This window comes from Numenius arquata, chromosome W, assembly GCF_964106895.1.
Source record: "Numenius arquata chromosome W, bNumArq3.hap1.1, whole genome shotgun sequence".
In the NCBI taxonomy this organism is placed as follows: domain Eukaryota; kingdom Metazoa; phylum Chordata; class Aves; order Charadriiformes; family Scolopacidae; genus Numenius; species Numenius arquata.
In genome coordinates this window covers 18,986,908-19,006,435 of record NC_133615.1, presented here as the reverse complement: position 1 = coordinate 19,006,435, position 19,528 = coordinate 18,986,908, and the positions used below count along the sequence as shown (strand labels likewise).

The window sequence follows — 19,528 nt, the reverse complement described above, 5'->3', positions numbered from 1 at the left end:
CCAGGCAGGCCTGGTCACAGGGAATTTCTGTTCCCCTAGGGCTCCCCCAGGGATATCGGGAGGATTTTCTCGCTCCCAAATTCTAATACCCGCAGCCCGGATCGTTTGTCTTTCTTCCGGTGTGAACAGGGCTCCTAAAATGAACTGCATTTCATCCCAAGTGTAAAGATTAGGGCCCAGAAACTGGTCGAGCTGCTCTGACAACCCTAAAGGGTCCTCTAATAACTTTTTCATCTCTTTCTTAAATTCCCGCACCTCGGTGCTAGTCGGAGGTACATTCACAAAGCCCACCCCCCCCCGGGGCTCCCGGCATGGGTACCTCTCTCAAAGGGAACATACCCTCCTTATGTTCCCCTTTACAAGACGGCAAAGGAAAATTCCGAACATCCCTTACTATCTGATCTAATTCAGTGACCCGGGTTCTCCGAGTCTCCCCGAGCAGAGGGGCACCCGGTCTCACAGAGTCCCCCCACTTCCCGTTCATTATCCTCCTCCTCCCCCCCCCCAATCTTCTTCTGTTTCGTCGAATTCAGGGTTGTATGGGGGTGGCAAATGATCCGGAGGTTCCCAACTTTCTTCTCTCTTCTTAATCTTCTTTCCCCCAAGGTCTTTTGTCGTGAATAAGGAGTGAGACCTCCTCCAACATGAAGCATATTCAATTTCTTCTTGGTTTACTGGAGTCTTACTACATACGTAGAGATTCAAAGCCTGGCACAACCAATTCTCCATTGACCCGAACTGCGGCCAGTACAGTGGGTCAGATCTAATAGGTTCTTTCACCCACTCAAACATACAGTACTGTATCATTGTTTTTTTTTTTTTTTTTTTTTTTTTATCTTTTCCCCGGGTGCAACCCTGCCCCCACTTCCCGAGCATCACCCCTAAAGGACTGTCGGGTGGAATGCTCGCACCAGGACTTTCAAGTCCTTGATTCTTTATAGCCTTCTCTCTGCTAGGCCTATTTCCCATTTTACTTTCCCGTGGGACTTTTTCACCTGGAACCGTTTCGCTTCGCCCCTTCACTGGCCGGTCTCCTCGCGGAGAAACGGAACCGCAGTTAGAAGGGCTCCACACTCACTCCGCAGACAATTCTGCGTCTCACACACACAGTCCCAATCCCACTATCCCAGCCGCCCGAGTAGTACTTAACAGTCAATTTTCTTACCCGGGTCCCGTGCACAGAAATTATCGGCTGCCGCGCGTAACTCAATCCCGTTAACTCAATTCTTCCTTTCCCCTCCTTTGCTCCGGGAGTCCTCTGTCCGGATAGGACCCGCTGCCCCTCACGGGATGAGACAGTGGGTTGGAGACCACTGAAATCAGCGGGGCGCGCCATCCCCTCTTCGCTGTCTCGCCTCGCAGGAACAGGAGTGCTGGATCCCGGACGAGCCCCCAAATTGTGAGAAACACCGGCTCACACTTAAAATTTTAAAGAGGACGAAGTCACTGGAGCAAAGGTTTATTGTACGAAGCAGCGCTGAATCGGGTGCATCTCAAAGTAGAGGCACACCCATCTTTAGTTTTTTAGATATTTTATACCTTTCTTTCCCGGCCGCCTGAATACCTGTCTCTCTTCTCATTGGCTGAGAAGTTGGAGCTCACATTCTTCCCGACCGCCTAAAGACACAAACCTTTAATTAACAATACATTGTTTCACAGTTTCTGCTAATATCTACTGTCTAATGTTAGTAGTTCTGCTAATATCTACTGTCTAATGTTAGTAGTTACAAACATCCTGGTGGTCATCTTCTTGATCTAGTGTCCATATCCTTCTTTTCTTCAGTCACCCCCCAGGTGGCCTTTATCCACTTATCACCTTCCACCGTCCTTTGTTCGCTTATCAGTCTACCATCAATTCGGTTCTCCTTACCTAAATGGCTTCTTGTAAACCAGAGTCTCTGGGCCATTCCAGGGTACTTGTAAGGATTAGTTAGATGCTATAACCGAGCACACAAATAGAAATATACCAAGTAGCTGAAGCAAAATTCAGCTCATTTCTCACAGGCAAAAAAGCCGTCAGGCAAAAAAGCCAGGAGGCCTGCGTGGATGAACAAGGAACTGCTGGACAAGCTCAGGACCAAAAAGGAGGTCTATAGAGGGTGGAAGCAGGGACAGGTAGACTGGGCAGAATATAGAGAAACTGTCTGAGTGGCCAGGAACCAGATCACGCAAGCGAAAGCCCAGGCAGAACTAAATCTAGCCAGGGACATCAAAAACAATAAGAAAAACTTCTACAGATATGTCAGGGATAAAGGCAAGACTAGGGAAGTTGTGGGCCCTCTCCGGAAGGAAATGGGAGACCTGGCCACCCAGGATATGGATAAGGCTGAGCTACTGAATGACTTTTTTGCCTCAGTCTTCACCGGCAAGGGCTCTAACCACACTGCCCAAGTCACAGAAGGCAAAAACGGAGGCTCTGAGAATGAAGAACTGCCCACAGTAGGAGAAGAGCAGGTTCTAGACCTATTAAGTAACCTGAAGGTGCATAAGTCCATGGGACCTGATGAAATCCACCCAAGGTTCCTGAGGGAGCTGGCAGACGAAGTTGGTAAGCTACTTTCCATCATATTTGATGAATCGTGGCAATCCGGTGAAGTTCCCACTGACGGGAAAAAGGGGAAACATAACCCCAGTATTCAAAAAAGGAAAAAAGGAAGACCCAGGGAACTACAGGCCAGTCAGCCTCACCTCTGTGCCTGGCAAGATCATGGAGCAGATCCTCCTGGAATCTCTGCTAAGGCACATGGAAAATAAGGAGGTGATTGGAGACAGCCAACATGGCTTCACCAAGGGCAAATCGTGCCTGACAAATTTGGTGGCCTTTTACGATACTGCCACAGGCTTGGTGAGCAAGGGCAGAGCAACAGACATCATCTACCTGGACTTATGCAAAGCATTTGACACTGTCCCGCACGACATCCTGGTCTCAAAATTGGAAAGTCATGAGTTTGATGGATGGACCACTCGGTGGATATGGAACTGGCTGGATGGCCGCACTCAAAGGGTTGTGGTCAAGGGCTCAATGTCCAAGTGGCAGTCAGTGATGAGTGGAGTTCCTCAGGGGTCACTACTGGGACCAGTGCTGTTCAACATCTTTGTTGGAGACATGGACAGTGGGATAGAGTGCACCCTCAGCAAGTTTGCCGACAACACCAAGCTCGGTGGCACGCTGGAGGGAAGGGATGCCATCCAGAGGGACCTAGACAGGCTGGAGAGATGGGCTTGTGCAAATCGCATGAAGTTCAACCAGGCCAAGTGCAGGGTCCTGCACCTGGGATGTGGCAATCCCAGTCACAAATACAGGTTGGGCAGAGAATGGCTGGACAGCAGCACTGAGGAGAAGGACTTGGGAGTGCTCGTGGATGAGAAGCTCAACATGAGCCAGCAGTGTGCACTGGCAGCCCAGAAAGCCAACCACATCCTGGGCTGCATCAAGAGAAGTGTGGCCAGCAGGTCGAGGGAGGTGATTCTCCCCCTCTACTCTGCTCTCGTGAGACCCCACCTGGAGTACTGTGTCCAGCTCTGGAGTCCTCAACACAGGAAGGACATAGACCTGTTGGAACAGGTCCAGCAGAGGGCCACAAAGACGATCGGAGGGATGGAGCACCTCTCCTATGAAGACAGGCTGAGAGAGCTGGGGTTGTTCAGCCTGGAGAAGAAAAGGCTCTGGGGAGACCTCATAGCAACCTTCCAATATCTGAAGGGAGCCTACAGGAGAGCCGTAGAGGGGCTCTTTGTCAGGAGATGTAGTGACAGGACAAGGGGTAATGGTTTTAAATCGGAAGAGGGGAGATTTTGATTAGATATTAGGAGGAAATTCTTTACTGTGAGGGTAGTAAAGCACTGGAACAGGTTGTCCAGGGAAGTTGTGGATGCCCCATCCCTGGAAGTGTTTAAGGCCAGGCTGGATGACTCTTAGAGCAACCTGTTTTAGTGGGAGGTGTCCCTGCCCATGGCAGGGGGTTTGGAACTCAATGATCTTTAAGGTCCCTTCTAACTCTAACCATTCTATGATTCAAAGAATCCGTGATGGCGACTACGTCATAGCTGTCCTGCTGCACAATGGCTTCCAGCTCATCCTGTTTGTTGCCCGTGCTACGTGCATTAGTGTAGATGCACTTGAGCTGGGCTCCCGATTTCACCCCCATCCTTGGACCTTTACCCCCAGGCTCATTACCAGTGGGCCTGGTTTTATCCCCTTCCCCCTTCACTTGTAGTTTAAAGCCCTTTCCATGAGCCTTGGTAACTCTTGGCCTAGCACCCTTTTCCCCTTTCGGGATAGGGTTTTTCCCATCGTTCGCAAGCAGACCCGGTGTCCTGTAAATCAAGCTGTGGTCAGAAAACCCAAAGCCGTGCTGGTAGCACCAGTTATGGAGCCAGATCTGCCTGATCTTCTTGTTTATCCATTCATCAGTCCCCAAAACTGGAGGGACAGAGGAGAACACGATTTGTGCTCCCAAACCCTTGACAAGCCATCCCAAAGCCCTGAAATCTTTCTTCATTGCTCTGAGACTTCTCTCTAGCTCTTCATTGTCTACCTGTAAGATCAAAAGGGTGTAATAATCTGAGGGCCATATCAGGCCAGGAAGCTTCCCGGTTATATCCCTAACATGGGCCCAGGGAGGCAGCAGACCTCTCTGTGGGAAGGGTTCAGCCTGCATATGGGACACTCGGTTCCCCTCAGAATGGAACCACCTATAACTATTGCCCTCCTCTTGCTCTTCACAGAAGCAGCCTTAATATGTGGAGGTGGCTGCTTCAGCAACTCCCTGGATAAGCCTTTATCAGTATCCTCAATTCCCTCATCATCTATCTCCAAAGGCCCATATCTGTTCTGTACGGGCACCTGGATAGGCAGGGGAGGTCTGGAGAGGACTCTCCTACTGCCCCAAATAGGTACCTGCTTCCATTCCCCCCATCCTCTCCTAGTTCCCCTCCTTCTGCCTGGTGACAAGAGGGCAGAGGATCCTCTACCTCTCATGGAGCCTCCACCTGCTCCTTTTTCCCTAAGGGTGGCAGGGTGTGGCTCCATCAATCTATTTCCCTTTCACATTCCCAAATGGTCCTCAGTCTTTCCACTTCCTCCTTAAGCTCAGCCACCAGGCTGAGCAGATCATTGACCTGCTCACAGCGCACACAGGTGCTGTCTTTGCTGTCCTCCTGCAAGAGTGACAGACATTCCATGCAGCCCATCACCTGGACAGCTGCATGTCTCTGCAGCAGGTCAGTTTGGGTTGCTTTATTCATTTTGACTGTGGCTACAGACCGAGTGGAAACCATCTCGGATGTTTTCTTTCTATAGTCAGCCTTGCCAGCCTGCCCTCCCCTTGTTCCTCCCCTCGCACTCACCTGTTGCATGCCACACCCTGCAGAGGCTAGCCTCACCGACTGTCTGAGGGTCTGCTCTTACCGCGTCTAAATCTCGGCGCGGCTCCTGGCCACGCCCCCTCCGTGCCTGATTGGTTGCCGTGGACTTCCTGGTTCCCGCTGGGGCTCGGGCTGTGAGTGGGGGGGTCCCTGAGCTCGGAAACCCCTCTGTACAGCGCGATCCAACCCTCACCTCGGGCTTACTTCAGTTCTTGTCGCTGGTGTTGCCGCTATCTCACCGACTGACTGAGGGTCTGTATGTATGTATGTGGGTGAGGTAGTCAACTATTGTTCCCGTGGGCAACCTCAATTATAGCTTTATCATGGGCCTTTACCCAGCCTAATCGCAGTGTCTTTTCCTTTCCCACTTCTAATAGCTGCTTCCAGTCCTCTGTTCTCCATGCTGGCACCCAATTGACTTGCCAATCATTAGTTTCCCAATGCCCGATCCATTCTGTTGCCCCTTTGAACACTGCATAGGAGTTGGTATATATAGTTTGAGCTTCATGTTTCACAGCTAACAACGCAGCCCGTAGCTCCCCTACTTGGGCACTACCTTTTCCTTTCTCAATCTCAGTTTTTCCTTTTTTTATCTCTAGAGCTACCACTGTATATTGCCAAATCCAGGTTTTGCAAACTGCAGAAGCATCTGTAAACCATACTCCTGACTGGTCTGATTTGGCTGTAAAAGGGGGTGCTTCTAAAATAGGTGATGGTTTGTTAGATTTGACTAACATACAAAAGGATATTAACACAGACCTTTCTAACATCCATCTGTGTTAACATCCAAATTTAGATATTTTTACCAGCCCTTCAGTAATAGTAACTAACTGACCAATACCTTCCAAATAGGAGTACCATTTCTGGCCAGTGGGTTTTTGGGCAATTCCCTCAGGGGGAGGAGTCCCTTTCCTAACTGATTCCAGGAGAAGGAAAGGACCCCAGACAACCATATCTTGGTTCATACAAATCCTCTCAGCCTTTTTTACTGCCCACACTAGTGATAACATACCTTTTTCCCAGTCAGTGTATCTCTGCTCAGTATCATTGAATAAACGAGAAGAGAATTCCAAGGGTCTATCGGGGCCTTCTGGTCCCCGTTGATATAAATTACAATGAGAACCATGTTCACTGAATCCCCACTCAATCTGTATAGGATCTGTCTGGTGTATAGGGCCTAAAGTCTGATATATGCAAAGCTCACGAATCAGCAAATTCAAGGCTTCCTCATGCTGAGGGGTCCACTGCCACCCAGCATTTTTCTTAATCAAATTATATAAGGGTCTAGCAATTATAGGAAATCCAGGAATATGCTTTCACCAATAACCTAAAGTCCCAAGTATTTGTTTGTTGTAGCTCCCTTTTGTTCTCCGGAGCTTTACCAGCTTCTATTTTTTCCCAGGATATCCGCTGGTATAGCCACAGCTCCTCCTGACCACCAAACTCCTAAAAATTTAACCTCTTGACTTGGTCCCTGATATTTAGCAGGAGGGATTTCTAATTCCAATGAAGTCAGTGTGTCCCAAACCTTACTGGATACTTCTCTGACTGCCTCTTCATTATTTCCATCTATTAAGATATCATCAATGTATTAGTACCAGATGGGGTAAACATGTACCTTTATCTCCTCCAATATTTTTGCTAGTGCATTATGGGCAATAGTGGGAGAGTGTTTGTAACCCTGTGGGAGCCGATTAAAGGTATATTGCACTCCCTCCCACGTGAATGCAAATTGAGGTTTATTTTCCTTCTGAAGAGGAATCATAAAAAAACATATCCTTAACATCTGACATGCACATCCATGTGTGGTGGTTAGCTTGAATCTGGATGACCAGGTCAGCAATGCTAGGAACAGCATCCATAAGGGGCATTGCATTGCTATCAAGCCTCCTGTAGTCAATTGTGAGTCACCATCTACCGTCGGCTTTACATACTGGCCATACTGGAGAATTATGGGGTGAGTGTGTCCTGATTATTAATGCCACGGGCCTCCACGTCTTTAATTACTTACCCGATGCCAGTTTTGGCTGTGGCTGGTAGAGGATATTAACATTCGTTACCCGGGAAGGAGGCAGTCTAGTGGCTGTCTCCAGTAACTGGACCTCACGTGATGGGGCTCCAAAGCTCCACACTGTCCCATCTGGCAATCTCCAGACTTTGTTTGCTAATACATCAAATCCCAAAATGTTATTACGATAAGGACCGATGACTACTTTTATCATAGTCATTTGGTTTTCTCCTGGAAATACCAATTGGTCTGATTTCAGGGACTCCAGTCACTCCTATTACATTTATTTTCTTCTGGGTGGGGACTAAACCTAACTTTTTTGCTATTTTTTCAGTGATAACACTTATTTGAGCTCCAGTATCAATTAGAAAATTTACAGGTATACGTCTGGGGCCGGTAGCTAAAATAATATGTGGGTCACTTAAATGGTTAGGTCATTCTAGGTTAGATATTATGGGGGTGGGCCAGCCTAAAATACCCCCCGTGCTTTCTAGTTTTTTTACATCTATTAAATCCTTCCTTAAATCTGAGAAAGGATTCACGGGGGCAGAAGGTTTATCTCTCTGTGTTTTAACAGCATCAGTCCATTCTGTAGCTTTGCTAATAGGCTGCTCACCCACATTTATCATTATACGAATATTCTCTGTGGACTGCCCATGTAACATTGATGGGGTATTCCTAATGCTAATGCCTTTCTCCACAATTCATTATGCTGAGGGTCAAAATGAGACCTGGTTTGTCGAGGAGGACGAGGATTATTATGCCCGACAAACTGTGCCTGCTGGACCCGGCGCTGTAAATTTGAACCTTCCTCTAACCAACCCATGTCTCTCCCATAAATCACTATTTCTTGTAATAGTCCCCCCCCAAGTTAAAACAGGCTGCTGTCGCTGATGCGGGTTGCAAGTATTATGGTCAATTGCCTGTGCAAGCTTTTCCTTTAGGTTTTGCACATACATTTTCACAGCATCAGGGAGACCTCTAATCAGTGGTTTAAGGTGGACCGGATCTACCGGAGCGGCAAGGGGAATGCCCTGCTCACCACGCTCATACATGGCTTGTATACAGGCAGCCTTTCGTACGGATTCAGCTAGCCCAGATAACCCAGCAGTTTTGATAGCCAGTGGCTCGCCTCGCTCTCTAGAATCCATCCCCCACAGGACCCCTATCCAGAAATACGCCAGGACCCCAGTAACCTCTAGCTTCCTCCTTACTCAGCAAGATACGATCTCCTCCTTTTAGCGAAACATTCCATAAATATTCAGTTGCACTTTCCCCTGGCTTGCGTGAAAATTGTTCTTGCATTTGGGCAAGCTCAGGTCCGGACCACGGGGCCATACACGTTGTAGTATATCTCCGATTATTTCTATCATTTGACTGCACCTCCGTTTTAATGAGGGATCAAATTTCAATATTACTTGTCCCCTCAGGCTCCTCATCTGGGTCACCCCAGATGTCCCTGTCCCAAGTATCAGGATCGGCACACATAACTAAATTCCTGACTTGGGTGGGAGAGGGGGTCAGAGCATTTGACAACAACAGATCTAATTTTTCCTGTAACCTCTGATTCCTCTCCCTTTCAGCAGCTAATTCGTCTTTCAAAAACACGTCTTCAACTTCCAATCATCCTTCATGAGCCCTTAAGGCCTCTCTTGTCTTTCGTTCTTCCTCTAAAGCAGCTTTGGTAGCCTCAACTTCAGTTTGCAATTCACAGAGCTTTTTACTACAATCAGTCAGTGCCACTGCCCCCCGAGTTAGCTACACCCATTTTCTTAACAGCCTCAGATTTCTGTGCCTCCTCCTGTGCACAGGATAAACATGCTCCAAAAACAGTACACAGGACACCTTTACCTTTTCTGTCTTTTTTCTTTTGTTCCTTCTTACACTGCTCTACCCATTCCACCACTTTCTCCTTACTTTTCCACAACCTCTTAGCCTTCTCCCTATCTGCGGGAGAGGGTTTACAACCATGTTTCTGCAATAGCTCATCCATTTTACACCCTACTCGCTGCACCATTTTTGTGGCAGGGATTAAAAACGTCACTGAGAGATTCAAATTAACAATTTATTTGGACTTCACTCACAGGCCCAATACACCACTATTGCAGGCTCTATGGATACAATGGAGAATGCACTACTGCAATTTAAAAAGCAATTCACAGAATACAGTATTGCAACCTACAAGTGATCCCAAAAAGTACCAACACAAACCACAAGTGCACTAGATATTAATATTTTAAAAGAGTGCACTGATCATGATCTCAATAGCGTGCCATATACCATACGTATGTTTCTTAATCACTTACCCTCTCTCTCAGGTAAGGTCGCTCAATCCCTGGGAAGTTACTCTGTACAGCATCCTGGACAAGGGGGGGGGGGGAATCTCCTACAGGCTAGCCCTATTTTTCTCCCCAAACCTTATGGTTTATATTTCCTGATTCAATGGGTGTGCAGGATTATGCCTGAGTGCATTACACTATCTGGAATGTTTATCTCTGGTGGTGTGATGGCCCCTTACTTTGTGTTGCTGATTTTGTGATGTCTAGCACACAAAGTCACTGAATAGTGGTAGAATGTGATAAAATAGGGATAAGAGTGTCTCCACAAACAGGGAAGTTAATTGAAATTGCAAGAATAAGATAACTGAAGGAAATAGGAGAGTTAATTGAAACTGCAGGACTGAGATAACTGAAAATTAGGGGAATTAACTGAAAAGGCAAAAAGTTAGACAATTGAAAAACCACAAAAGTTAAACGTTTATGTAATGGGCAGATTGAGAAGTCTGTACCTTCCAAGTACCTCAGCCGATGGGGAAAGGAAGAGGCTGGGGAATTAGGATAAAATGGAGGCTGCATCCTCCGGCAATTTGAGAGACCCCACAGGGATATGCCCCAGTGGACTCTCCCTTTATTCGAATAAAGTCTTTCCAGGACTCCTCTGTCTCCTTTGTGAACATCAACCTCTAGCAACAGGATTTTCTGCACAAATGGGGGCTCGTCCAGGATCCTTCCACCTTCCAGGGACGGCAGATGACGAACGGAGCTGATGGCACACCTCACCAAAACTTTGGTGATCAGCTCCCTTCGACGGCTGCCGGCGCTGGACGACTGATTGGACACCCAAGACTGTTCAGGAGACAGACGAGCAAAGGACCACAGGGGTCCGTGAAGAGGCCTGCAGGGAGAGACCATTGAAAACCTCACCGGTGAGTACTATGGGAAATTTGGGGAGTAAAAGAGGGAGGATGCCCAGGGAGGGCAGTAAGGGAAAGTCAAGAATGGGTCTCCACAACCGGGATGACGATCCCAAAATACCCCCAGGAAGTCCCTTGGGGAGAATGTTAAGATCTTGGGGAGATCTACACATTCACCCAGAAATAACTAAGGATACAATGGTAAAGTTTTGTTATTTTATCTGGCCTGAATATAATTTGCAAAAAGGTTTTAGATGGCCTCCTCTTGGGTCAGATGATGCTAATCTTTGTCAGTTTTTATGCTTATACTTGAACGACACTGAGAAAAGACTTATTCCCCACTTATGTGGGGAAATATGGTTAAGAGCACCCCCCACAGGAATTTATGTAGTCAGAGGGAGAAGAAATAAGGGAGAGTCAGAAAATGGGGAGAGAAAGGGGACAGAGAAGGAGATGTGGGATGTTCTTCAGTGTCTTCCCCCACCTTATCGCCGAGCCCCTCCGGGTCCCCCAGGGGATCCAGGAGTGGCTGCTGGGCCTTTATACCCCCAAATCCCAGATCAAGAAAACCAAGGAGAAACCATCCCTACAGCCCCTCTTGAAGAGGGCAACAGTGAAGGGGAGGATGGGCAGGAGGTTATGTCCCCATCTAGAAGGGGGACACAATATGAAGCACCAAATGTGCCTAAAACCCAGGAGGCAAGAGTTCATCAGATGCCTCTATGACAAGTCCCTTTGGACGGACAAGGGGGGGATTTGGGTATGTAATTGTACCCCTTACAACTCAGGGCATAAGAGGATTGGAAAAGGAATTACCCCATATCAAGGCTCCATTTGGGTTTTGGTTCTTATTGTGATGCAGTGTTGAGACAACCCCAGGCTGAGCCACAGCTCCCTCCAAGTCATCTCTGCATAGCTAACGATCTGTCAAGGCAAGATGAAGCTTAGTCAAAGGACAGCTCCATGCATTTCACCTTTTGTGCTCCGAAACCGGTTTGGCTGGGTGTTCCCATACACATACTTAAATATCTAACCTATTTTCATTACTAAAGAGATTTAACATTATTGAACAACCTCATGCACTTTTTCTTCTCAGTGGTTGGATTTCGGATCCAGAGATGTTCTATTAAATAAATGTTCCCCTGTATAAATCTCAATTTTTCCTGTAGGAAGAGGCAGGATGTTCAAATTCAGTGAGGTGCCAGTTTAGTAATTTTGTTTAGAGGGCACTGTGAGAATAATCTTTCTCCCAAAACAAAGCACAAGGATAAGTAATAACTTTTTATGCATGATAACCATCAAAAATATGAGCTTGCTGTTCTTTGCTTTTTTCTTTACCTTTCTCTTTCAGTCAGAACTTCCTGCAGTGTGCACACAATGTGACAACTCAATAACTTTTTTCATGCAGTACTTATCTCTATGTGGTATTATCTGAACACAAAGTGAATGGAAGTGTCTTGTAAATTAACAGTTTTAAGTAATTTTGCTGTGTGCCTTTTAATAAAAAAGCCTATTCAGAAAATAGGTACCACTGTCCTTAAGTTCCTAGATGATGACTAGACTACTGATTTTTCAGAGTAAAGACTTAACTTAAAATATAATGTTCTTATCTGGAATACATTCTCATTTCATTGGCTTCCGATTTTCATAGATTGAGATCTTACAAGAGTCACGAATGATGATTCCAGACTGTCAGCGCAGATTAGAAGTTGCACATGCAGATCTTACTCAACTACTAGTAAGTATAGCACTAAAATCCACTGATCAAGAAGTGCTGTTGTTCCTTGATGAACTTAGATAAACATGCTTGTCTGTACTGCAATTGCAGCATATTAGAATTAGATTGAAGAATTACTTTTTCTAAGTCTTGAGACTAGCATCCTATAACATATCAATATTTCATTTTAGATAATTGTCTTTGCAGACTTTGTCTTCAGTCTATGAAAACTGTGTGTGTTAACATATAAGAAGCTGTCTTTAAGGGAGCGCACATTCAACATACACTTAAGTACTGAACTATTAGAATGGACTCCAAGTTCCTGCGATAGTTACATGATCAGAAAAAAATAGTTCACTTGCTTTAGGTAGTCTTTCTAGATCATGTAGATGTATATAATATACTTGTAGTGAACTGAAATAGTCAAAATACTTTGCTTACTACTTTTATTATGCTATGGGCAAGAAACAAGACAGCTGAGTCCTTACTGTGTACTGCTTATATGATTTATTAGCACAATGAGAAGTAGTGCCGCATTGTTAAGATATGAATACCTGCAGGAATAAATAGTATCTTGTACAAATAGAATCATTGAAACTATACTAAGTTTGGAAATAGTCATACTTATTGTAAAAGCTGATTTTTCACCAAGAAGTCTGCTACACATGTAAATGCTACTGTGAGGCTAAAAATACATACTGTAAATTAAGCCTCAGAAACATTTGATAGCTAAAATGCAAATCTCTTTTCAAAGGAAAATTCAAGGTGTCCTGTCCTCGGGTAGTATGCCCCTACTGTTTTCCAAAAAAATAAATGCTCAGTACCTGTCAAGATTTAGGGTCCTTTCGTCATTCAACTAGTTACCTGACAGTTAGTTGGTCTAGATTTCAGCAGCATGCAGAAGTGATGCTATTGATCCATACACTGTGGTGTACAAAGTTAAAATGAGGAATGTGGGGAGTTACTATTCTTATTAAGAATTTGGAAGTCTTTAAAGGTTGCTTTCTGTTCTTAGCTCACCTTCAATGCTTGAAATCAACTGTATAGTAATATGTTTTTTCAATTGTCAGTCTCTGCTTAAGCTTTTACCTAATGGTACTCTTGTTCTGAGTTCTGTTGTTATTGTTTCCAGTTATGCTGTCCTTGGTTTTAAATATTTATTTAACAAAATGAAGGTATGCATAGGTCAAATCTATTCCCACCTGACAGCCATTATCCTGGACCTTAAGCAGGACAAAAGAAAGTTACCTGTGCTTTGAATTATGTAAAATTAGTGTTTTCAATAATGATATATCCCTTGTTTCATAGTTTCCTTCTTAAATTTAATCCCATGTATATTATTTTCAAAGTACTCAAAAGTTTTGGTTTTAATTCCAGGAAAATGAAAAAGAATTGGAAGAAGCCGAAGAGTATAAAGAAGCACGTTCCATACTAGAGTCAGTGAAGCTGGAAGCCTAGAACTTTTTAAGTTTTTCAGTGCTCTCTTTACGTGTGTTAGCACTGGGTCCATTCCACACTTTCATTTGACTATGGCTCTATTACTATTGTTGGCTTGCTAAGGTTCCCTTTATGCAAACTGGTCTTTCTCTAACTGCAAGATGCATCAAATAAAGGATGTTCTGAAACATCTGTGTGTTCCATATTCAGGCAAAATAGAAGCATTTCCAGTTCACCTCAGTTACAAAAAAAAAAAAGCCTATTTAATGTAAGCATAATAGTGTAATAGCTAATATACAGAACTTAATCTGAACAACTCAGGCTAAGAAAGTTTAGCTATGTAAGGAATGTGAGGGACCAATAAATACTTTAGAGGCACCTTATATTTGAAATAAGCCATTATAGCATAACAATCTGTACTGAAAGAAGAGATGAAGTAAATGACCCTTCAATGTCACCCATCTTTTTTCTGTGATGCAATTTACTTGTAATTTTATCAAGTATTACTCCTTGTTTATCTTTGAGCCCAAGACAGAATTAAGAGTTGATTCAAAATTTTTCTTAATTTGCTTGGGGTCGATTCATAGAGCCCAATTCACACAATTACTATTGATCAAAATTCTGTTACTTTTTCAAGAAACAGGATTTAGCAGATGACTAGTATGTCCTCAGTTGGATCTGCCGGTAAGAATTCTGGACTGAATGCTTTTCCTGAAAGCACTTTGTCTTAAATGAGTTTCTTTGAACAAAGCTTAAACCCCAGAAGCTGAAAGAGAACTAACAGGTAAGGGAACAATGCTTAATCTGCTTGGAAGACCAAATGTAGAAAAGCTGTGGTTCTTTCAGAATGGCTTCTCTAAACAGCCAAGAGTAAGCTCTGATGAACAAGAAAACTATTTACATTGGTTTTTCTAGTTTGAAATTTTTTTGGCATGTTCCTTAAAGGCAACACAAAGCACAGTGTACCTTTTGTGTGATGCTATATTGACATCTCATTAAATTTTTTTGTTAATTTGCCTGAGTTTGGGTAAATTGCATTTCCAGTATCTCTATTTGTGTACCTTACTCTAAATGTGCTTAAATAAGTCTAGTTCTCCATCATTCTTAAGCACTGCTCTGACAGATTATCAACACTGCAAGATGTCCAATTGACTGCAGAATGACCTACTTTTGAAGTAAGTGACCCCAGACCAGTACTAGACAGCGCTAAGAGAAAAACAGTTTGTGACAACATTATGGTTTCATAAGAGTATATGCACACCTTCTTACCAGCATTGTGTGCTAGGCACGTAACTGCCAAACAGACACTGCTCTGTTCACAGGGCAAATGAACTGCTGAGGAGAACATCTGTCTTCACATACTCATTTCAGTCAGTTTCTTCTATGAACCTTCACCAGGAACAGCAGCTGGAGCAGACAAAGCCTTCCTTAGCTGATTGACTGCAGTTGGCCTAACAGTAACTATGCTTGCAGGGCCTTGAGTGAAGTGTGGTGAATAAATACTGAGCTGAAAACGTGATGGTGGAGGGTCAAGTCTGCCAGGTAAGTCAGAATTTAAAATAAAAATTACTCTTCTGAAGAAGAAATAATACACACTTCTCAAAACTAAACCCACAGAAAAAGGATGTACAGTTGCCGAGTACCACATGCAGGTCAGCATGAAATCTAAACATAGGTGGGACCTGTAGTGGCTGAAGGGAAGCAGTATTGTGGTATGGCTTAAGTTAGCATTTAGAGTTAAGGACACATGGGACCGAGTAGTTAACACATAAAGCAGATCTCAGGGAAAAGTTTCTTGGCACAATAGTTTCTAGGGTAGAGTGGTTTCTCATGTTTACCTATACATCTATGTTCAAGCTATTTTCTAGTTCCCTCTGATTACATCATGAACTAAAATGATACTCTCCCCTATCCATTTCTTCTTCCCTTTAAGTTCTCCAGAAGACTGAGCGTATTCTGTTGTGTAGAAAATAGCCAGCCTCACTGATGAAAAATCAAGGTATGTTCATACCTGAAATGACTTGCTCTTTTCTTGTCTCCAGGTGCCCCTGAAAGTGTCTAACTTCTGAGAAGACAGCAGCATGATATCTGTAAAAACTATACCAAAAATTGTGACAAGGCAGCAATAACATAGGGCTGGCCCTTGAAGAGTGATTGGCAAATCCACACAGGTAATTCATTACTCGTGCTAGTAGAACAGTTGATCCAGTGATATATTATGGCTGACTAAATTTTTCCAGCAGTGCTCTGAGTGACCAGATGCAAGTTATTCATAAAGAAGATGATTTTTTTTCTGACAAAACATTTATAGTTTAGACTGGGGCCAATTTCCATAGTGAAGCAAAATACAGAAAATTAAGCCTAGCATTGTTATTGTCCTTTTGGATCCCAAACTCAAAAGGCAGTAGCACATCAAGTGACACCATGTTATTTCAAATTTTAAAGTTACCTACTCTTTTTGGAGATACATAGCCTGCATTAGCAGATACAAGAGATCATTCCAAAAAAAGAAAAGTCCCGTGGGCAACATTTTTTTTTACCTGTCCTCTTTGAACCTTGACATGAGCTTTACTGATGCCTTTCAAAGTCTAGTCAAGATTGACACGAGCTGTATTTACCCTTACTATGATGATACACATTCATTTATCACTCAGAAGTTTTCATACTGCACTCTTATCATGAATGCATTTTTATGCCCTGGACATTTCACTCTTGCTGGCAGAATAATTTTAAGAAGTTTCTCAATTATTTGCCAGCTGAACAAAGCATTTGTTTTACTGGAAGGCCATAGCAGAACAGGAGTCCAAAAAGTTATTTTAGAAGAAAAAGGTAGAGAGAAAATAACAATTTCTAAGTAAATTATTATATCTTAACAGTCCTGTGTCCATTGCTCTGATCACATGCTTGCTAGCTACTACCTGCTTTTAAGTTTACCTTTGCACAGTTAAGATTCTTGCCCTTTGATTCAGAAGATGTGCTGCATCTGAAATACAACTGCAAAACAAATTTGATACCTTTACCTGGAAACTAATATTTCTCAAGTCCTCAGTTATACTATATATTCAAAACTGAAAGTAGTTTCAAAACTGTTTGTCCTCTAATTTAAACTCCTTCCTTCACTTGAAAAACCTCCACAATACACAGGTAATTTCTTGTAACTGACTAATTTGCAGGCCAGTTGCTTTTTTTTAATGTTACTAAAAGTGTTTTAATCTCTCTTCCCCTGCAATAATTTCCCAAGGATTCTTTGAAGGTAAGTGTCTTACATTCATAAAAGTAACCGTGATTCTAAAATAATGCTTCTTACAGGCCCTTAATACAACACATCTCAAAATAGTCTGCATGAAAAGCAAACCTTGCTTAGCACCATATTTTGGGTTGTTGCTTTTACAGTGTTTATGTTCTAGGAGGAAGATCCAGGAAAAGAACTTAATTTTCTTCTGAAAACTACATGCTGTAGTTCAATACTTAAAAAGAGGATCCAGGAAACATCCACACTTCAGCACAAACTGTAGGAAGCACACCATTAAGCCACACACCCCTTCCTCACCCCTATTCTTCCAGCTCCAATTAGAATAATAACCAAGCTGCACCTTTCTCTGGCTGATATTTCCAACTGTGGTGGGTTGACCTTGGCTGGCTACCAGGTGCCCACCAAGCCACTCTTATCATCCCCCCTTCTCAACTAGACATGGGGAGAAAAATACAACGAAAGGCTCATGGGTTGAGATAAGGACAGGGAGATCACTCACCAATTACCGTCACAGGCAAAGCAGACACAATTCAGGGAAATTAATTTAATTTATTGCCTATCAAATCAGAATAGGGTAATGAGAAATAAAAACAAGTCTTAAAGCCCCTTCCCCCCACCCCTCCCTTCTTCCCAGGCTCAACTTCACTCCTGATTTTCTCTACCTCCTTCCCCTGAGTGGCGCAGGGAGACACAGAATGGGGGTTGTGGTCAGTTCATTATGCATTGTCTCTGCCACTTCTTCCTCCTCACACACTTCCCCTGCTCCATTGTGGGGTCCCACCCACAGGAGACAGTCCTCCATTAAGCTCCCTTCCGACCCAAACCATTCTATGATTCTCCAACATGGGTCCTTCCCACAGGCTGCAGTTTTTCACAAAGTGCTCCAACATGGGTCCTTTCCATGGGGTGCAGTCCTTTAGGAATGGACTGCTCCAGCATGGGTCCCCCATGGGGTCACAAGTCCTGCCAGAAGATGTGCTCCAGCACAGGCTCCTCTCCATGGGTTCACAGGTCCTGCCAGGAGCCTGCTCCAGCACAGGCTCTCCACAGGGTCACAGCTTCCTTCAGGTGCATCCACCTGCTCCAGCACAGGGTCCTCCATGGGCTGCAGGGGGACAACCTGCTTCACCATGGTCTTCACCACAGGCTGCAGGAGAATCTCTGCTCCAGCACCTGGAGCACCTCCTCCCCCCTCCTTTTTCACTGACCTCGGTGTCTGCAGAGTTATTTCATATTCTCACTCCTCTCTCTGGATGCTGTTTCACAGCAGGTTCCAACCCCCCCCCTTCTTAAATATGTTATCACAGAGGTACTACCACCATCGCTGATTGGCTCAGCTTTGGCCAGCAGCAGGTCCCTCTTGGAGCCAACTGGCACTGGCTCCATCAGACATGGGGGCAGCTTCTGGCATCTTCTTACAGAAGCCACCCCTGTAGCCCCCCTGCTACCAAAACCTTGCCATGCAAACCCAATACAGCAACCCTGAACCTCTGCTTAGAGTCCAATGTCTACATCAGTTATTTCTCCCAAAACGCAAGCAGAGGATACAGCTGCCAACTTCATCCTTTTATCCTTTTATTTATTAGCCAAGCAGCTACCATTTCCTTGAAATATGGAAATCTGTTCTTATAATTTGCCACACTATACTACAGACCAACCAACACAAGACAACTGGAATTTTACATTTGATAATAGATTTTTTGGGATGACTTAAGTATGGGGAGCAGGGGAAAGCACAATCTGGTCCAAAAGCACTTGCACAAGGAATATCACGATGTACAGGTCATTTCTGGTCATAGCTTACTAGCATAAAAGGGATGAAACCAAATAATGTATTTTTTTCCCCAATCAAAAATATTGTTCACTGAGTTGAATTATCTGAATTTCACTAAGGTCACACAGCATGGGTTAAAAGGAGATTTATCCATTGAAACACAGTTTCAGAAGGAACAGAGTGTGTATCAGATCCAAGACTTAACTAAACCTCCAACAGAACAAGCCTGCTTTCCCTATCCTATAGGCACAATTAGCTACAAAAAAGGACTAGAGTGTACATCTCCAGGGAGGTTATGCTCCAATTTCCCTTAAGAAAAGGGAAGTGCTAACTATACATGAATATTTTGGGTTAAATCTACAAAAAGGATAAAGGTGGTACAGTATGTCCTGTGCTAAATGCTTTGAGGTAGGAAAAGGACTGACTGCTGAGTGCAGAGCCAATCAGCCCAGTACCACTGAAACCAAGAAACTTTCAACTGAGAAAGAGCACTCATTTCAGTAAGAACATGTTTAAATAAGGAAAAATGCAAAATTTTACATGGCAGCAGAAATTCTGTTGCATAAACACAGGAAAACATAAAAGCTAGACAGCATTTCTGAAAGAGATGTGTTTTAGTGAATTATATGCAAAACACTAGCCTAGCTCACAAGACATGGGCAACAGCCCTTACACTCTGTCATATTAGTAAAGCTTCATCTAGAAGCATTATCACAGCTAGAAGCTACAACTAAAGGAATGAACAAATAGGAAAGATTCAAAGGAAAACAGTGAAAACT

General features: G+C 44.0%; 1 protein-coding gene across 1 annotated transcript in view; it reads left to right on the top strand.

The window, feature by feature from the left end:
* Positions 1-14,758, top strand: part of LOC141476658 (tubulin-specific chaperone A-like) — an 81,927-nt gene extending 67,169 nt beyond the window's left edge. Inside the window, exons 3-4 of the mRNA XM_074165453.1 lie at positions 12,220-12,306; positions 13,663-14,758. Coding sequence (XP_074021554.1) covers positions 12,220-12,306; positions 13,663-13,743 — 168 coding nt within the window. The 3' untranslated portion in view covers positions 13,744-14,758. The remainder of the gene's footprint in view (positions 1-12,219; positions 12,307-13,662) is intronic.
* Positions 14,759-19,528: the final 4,770 nt, after the last annotated feature.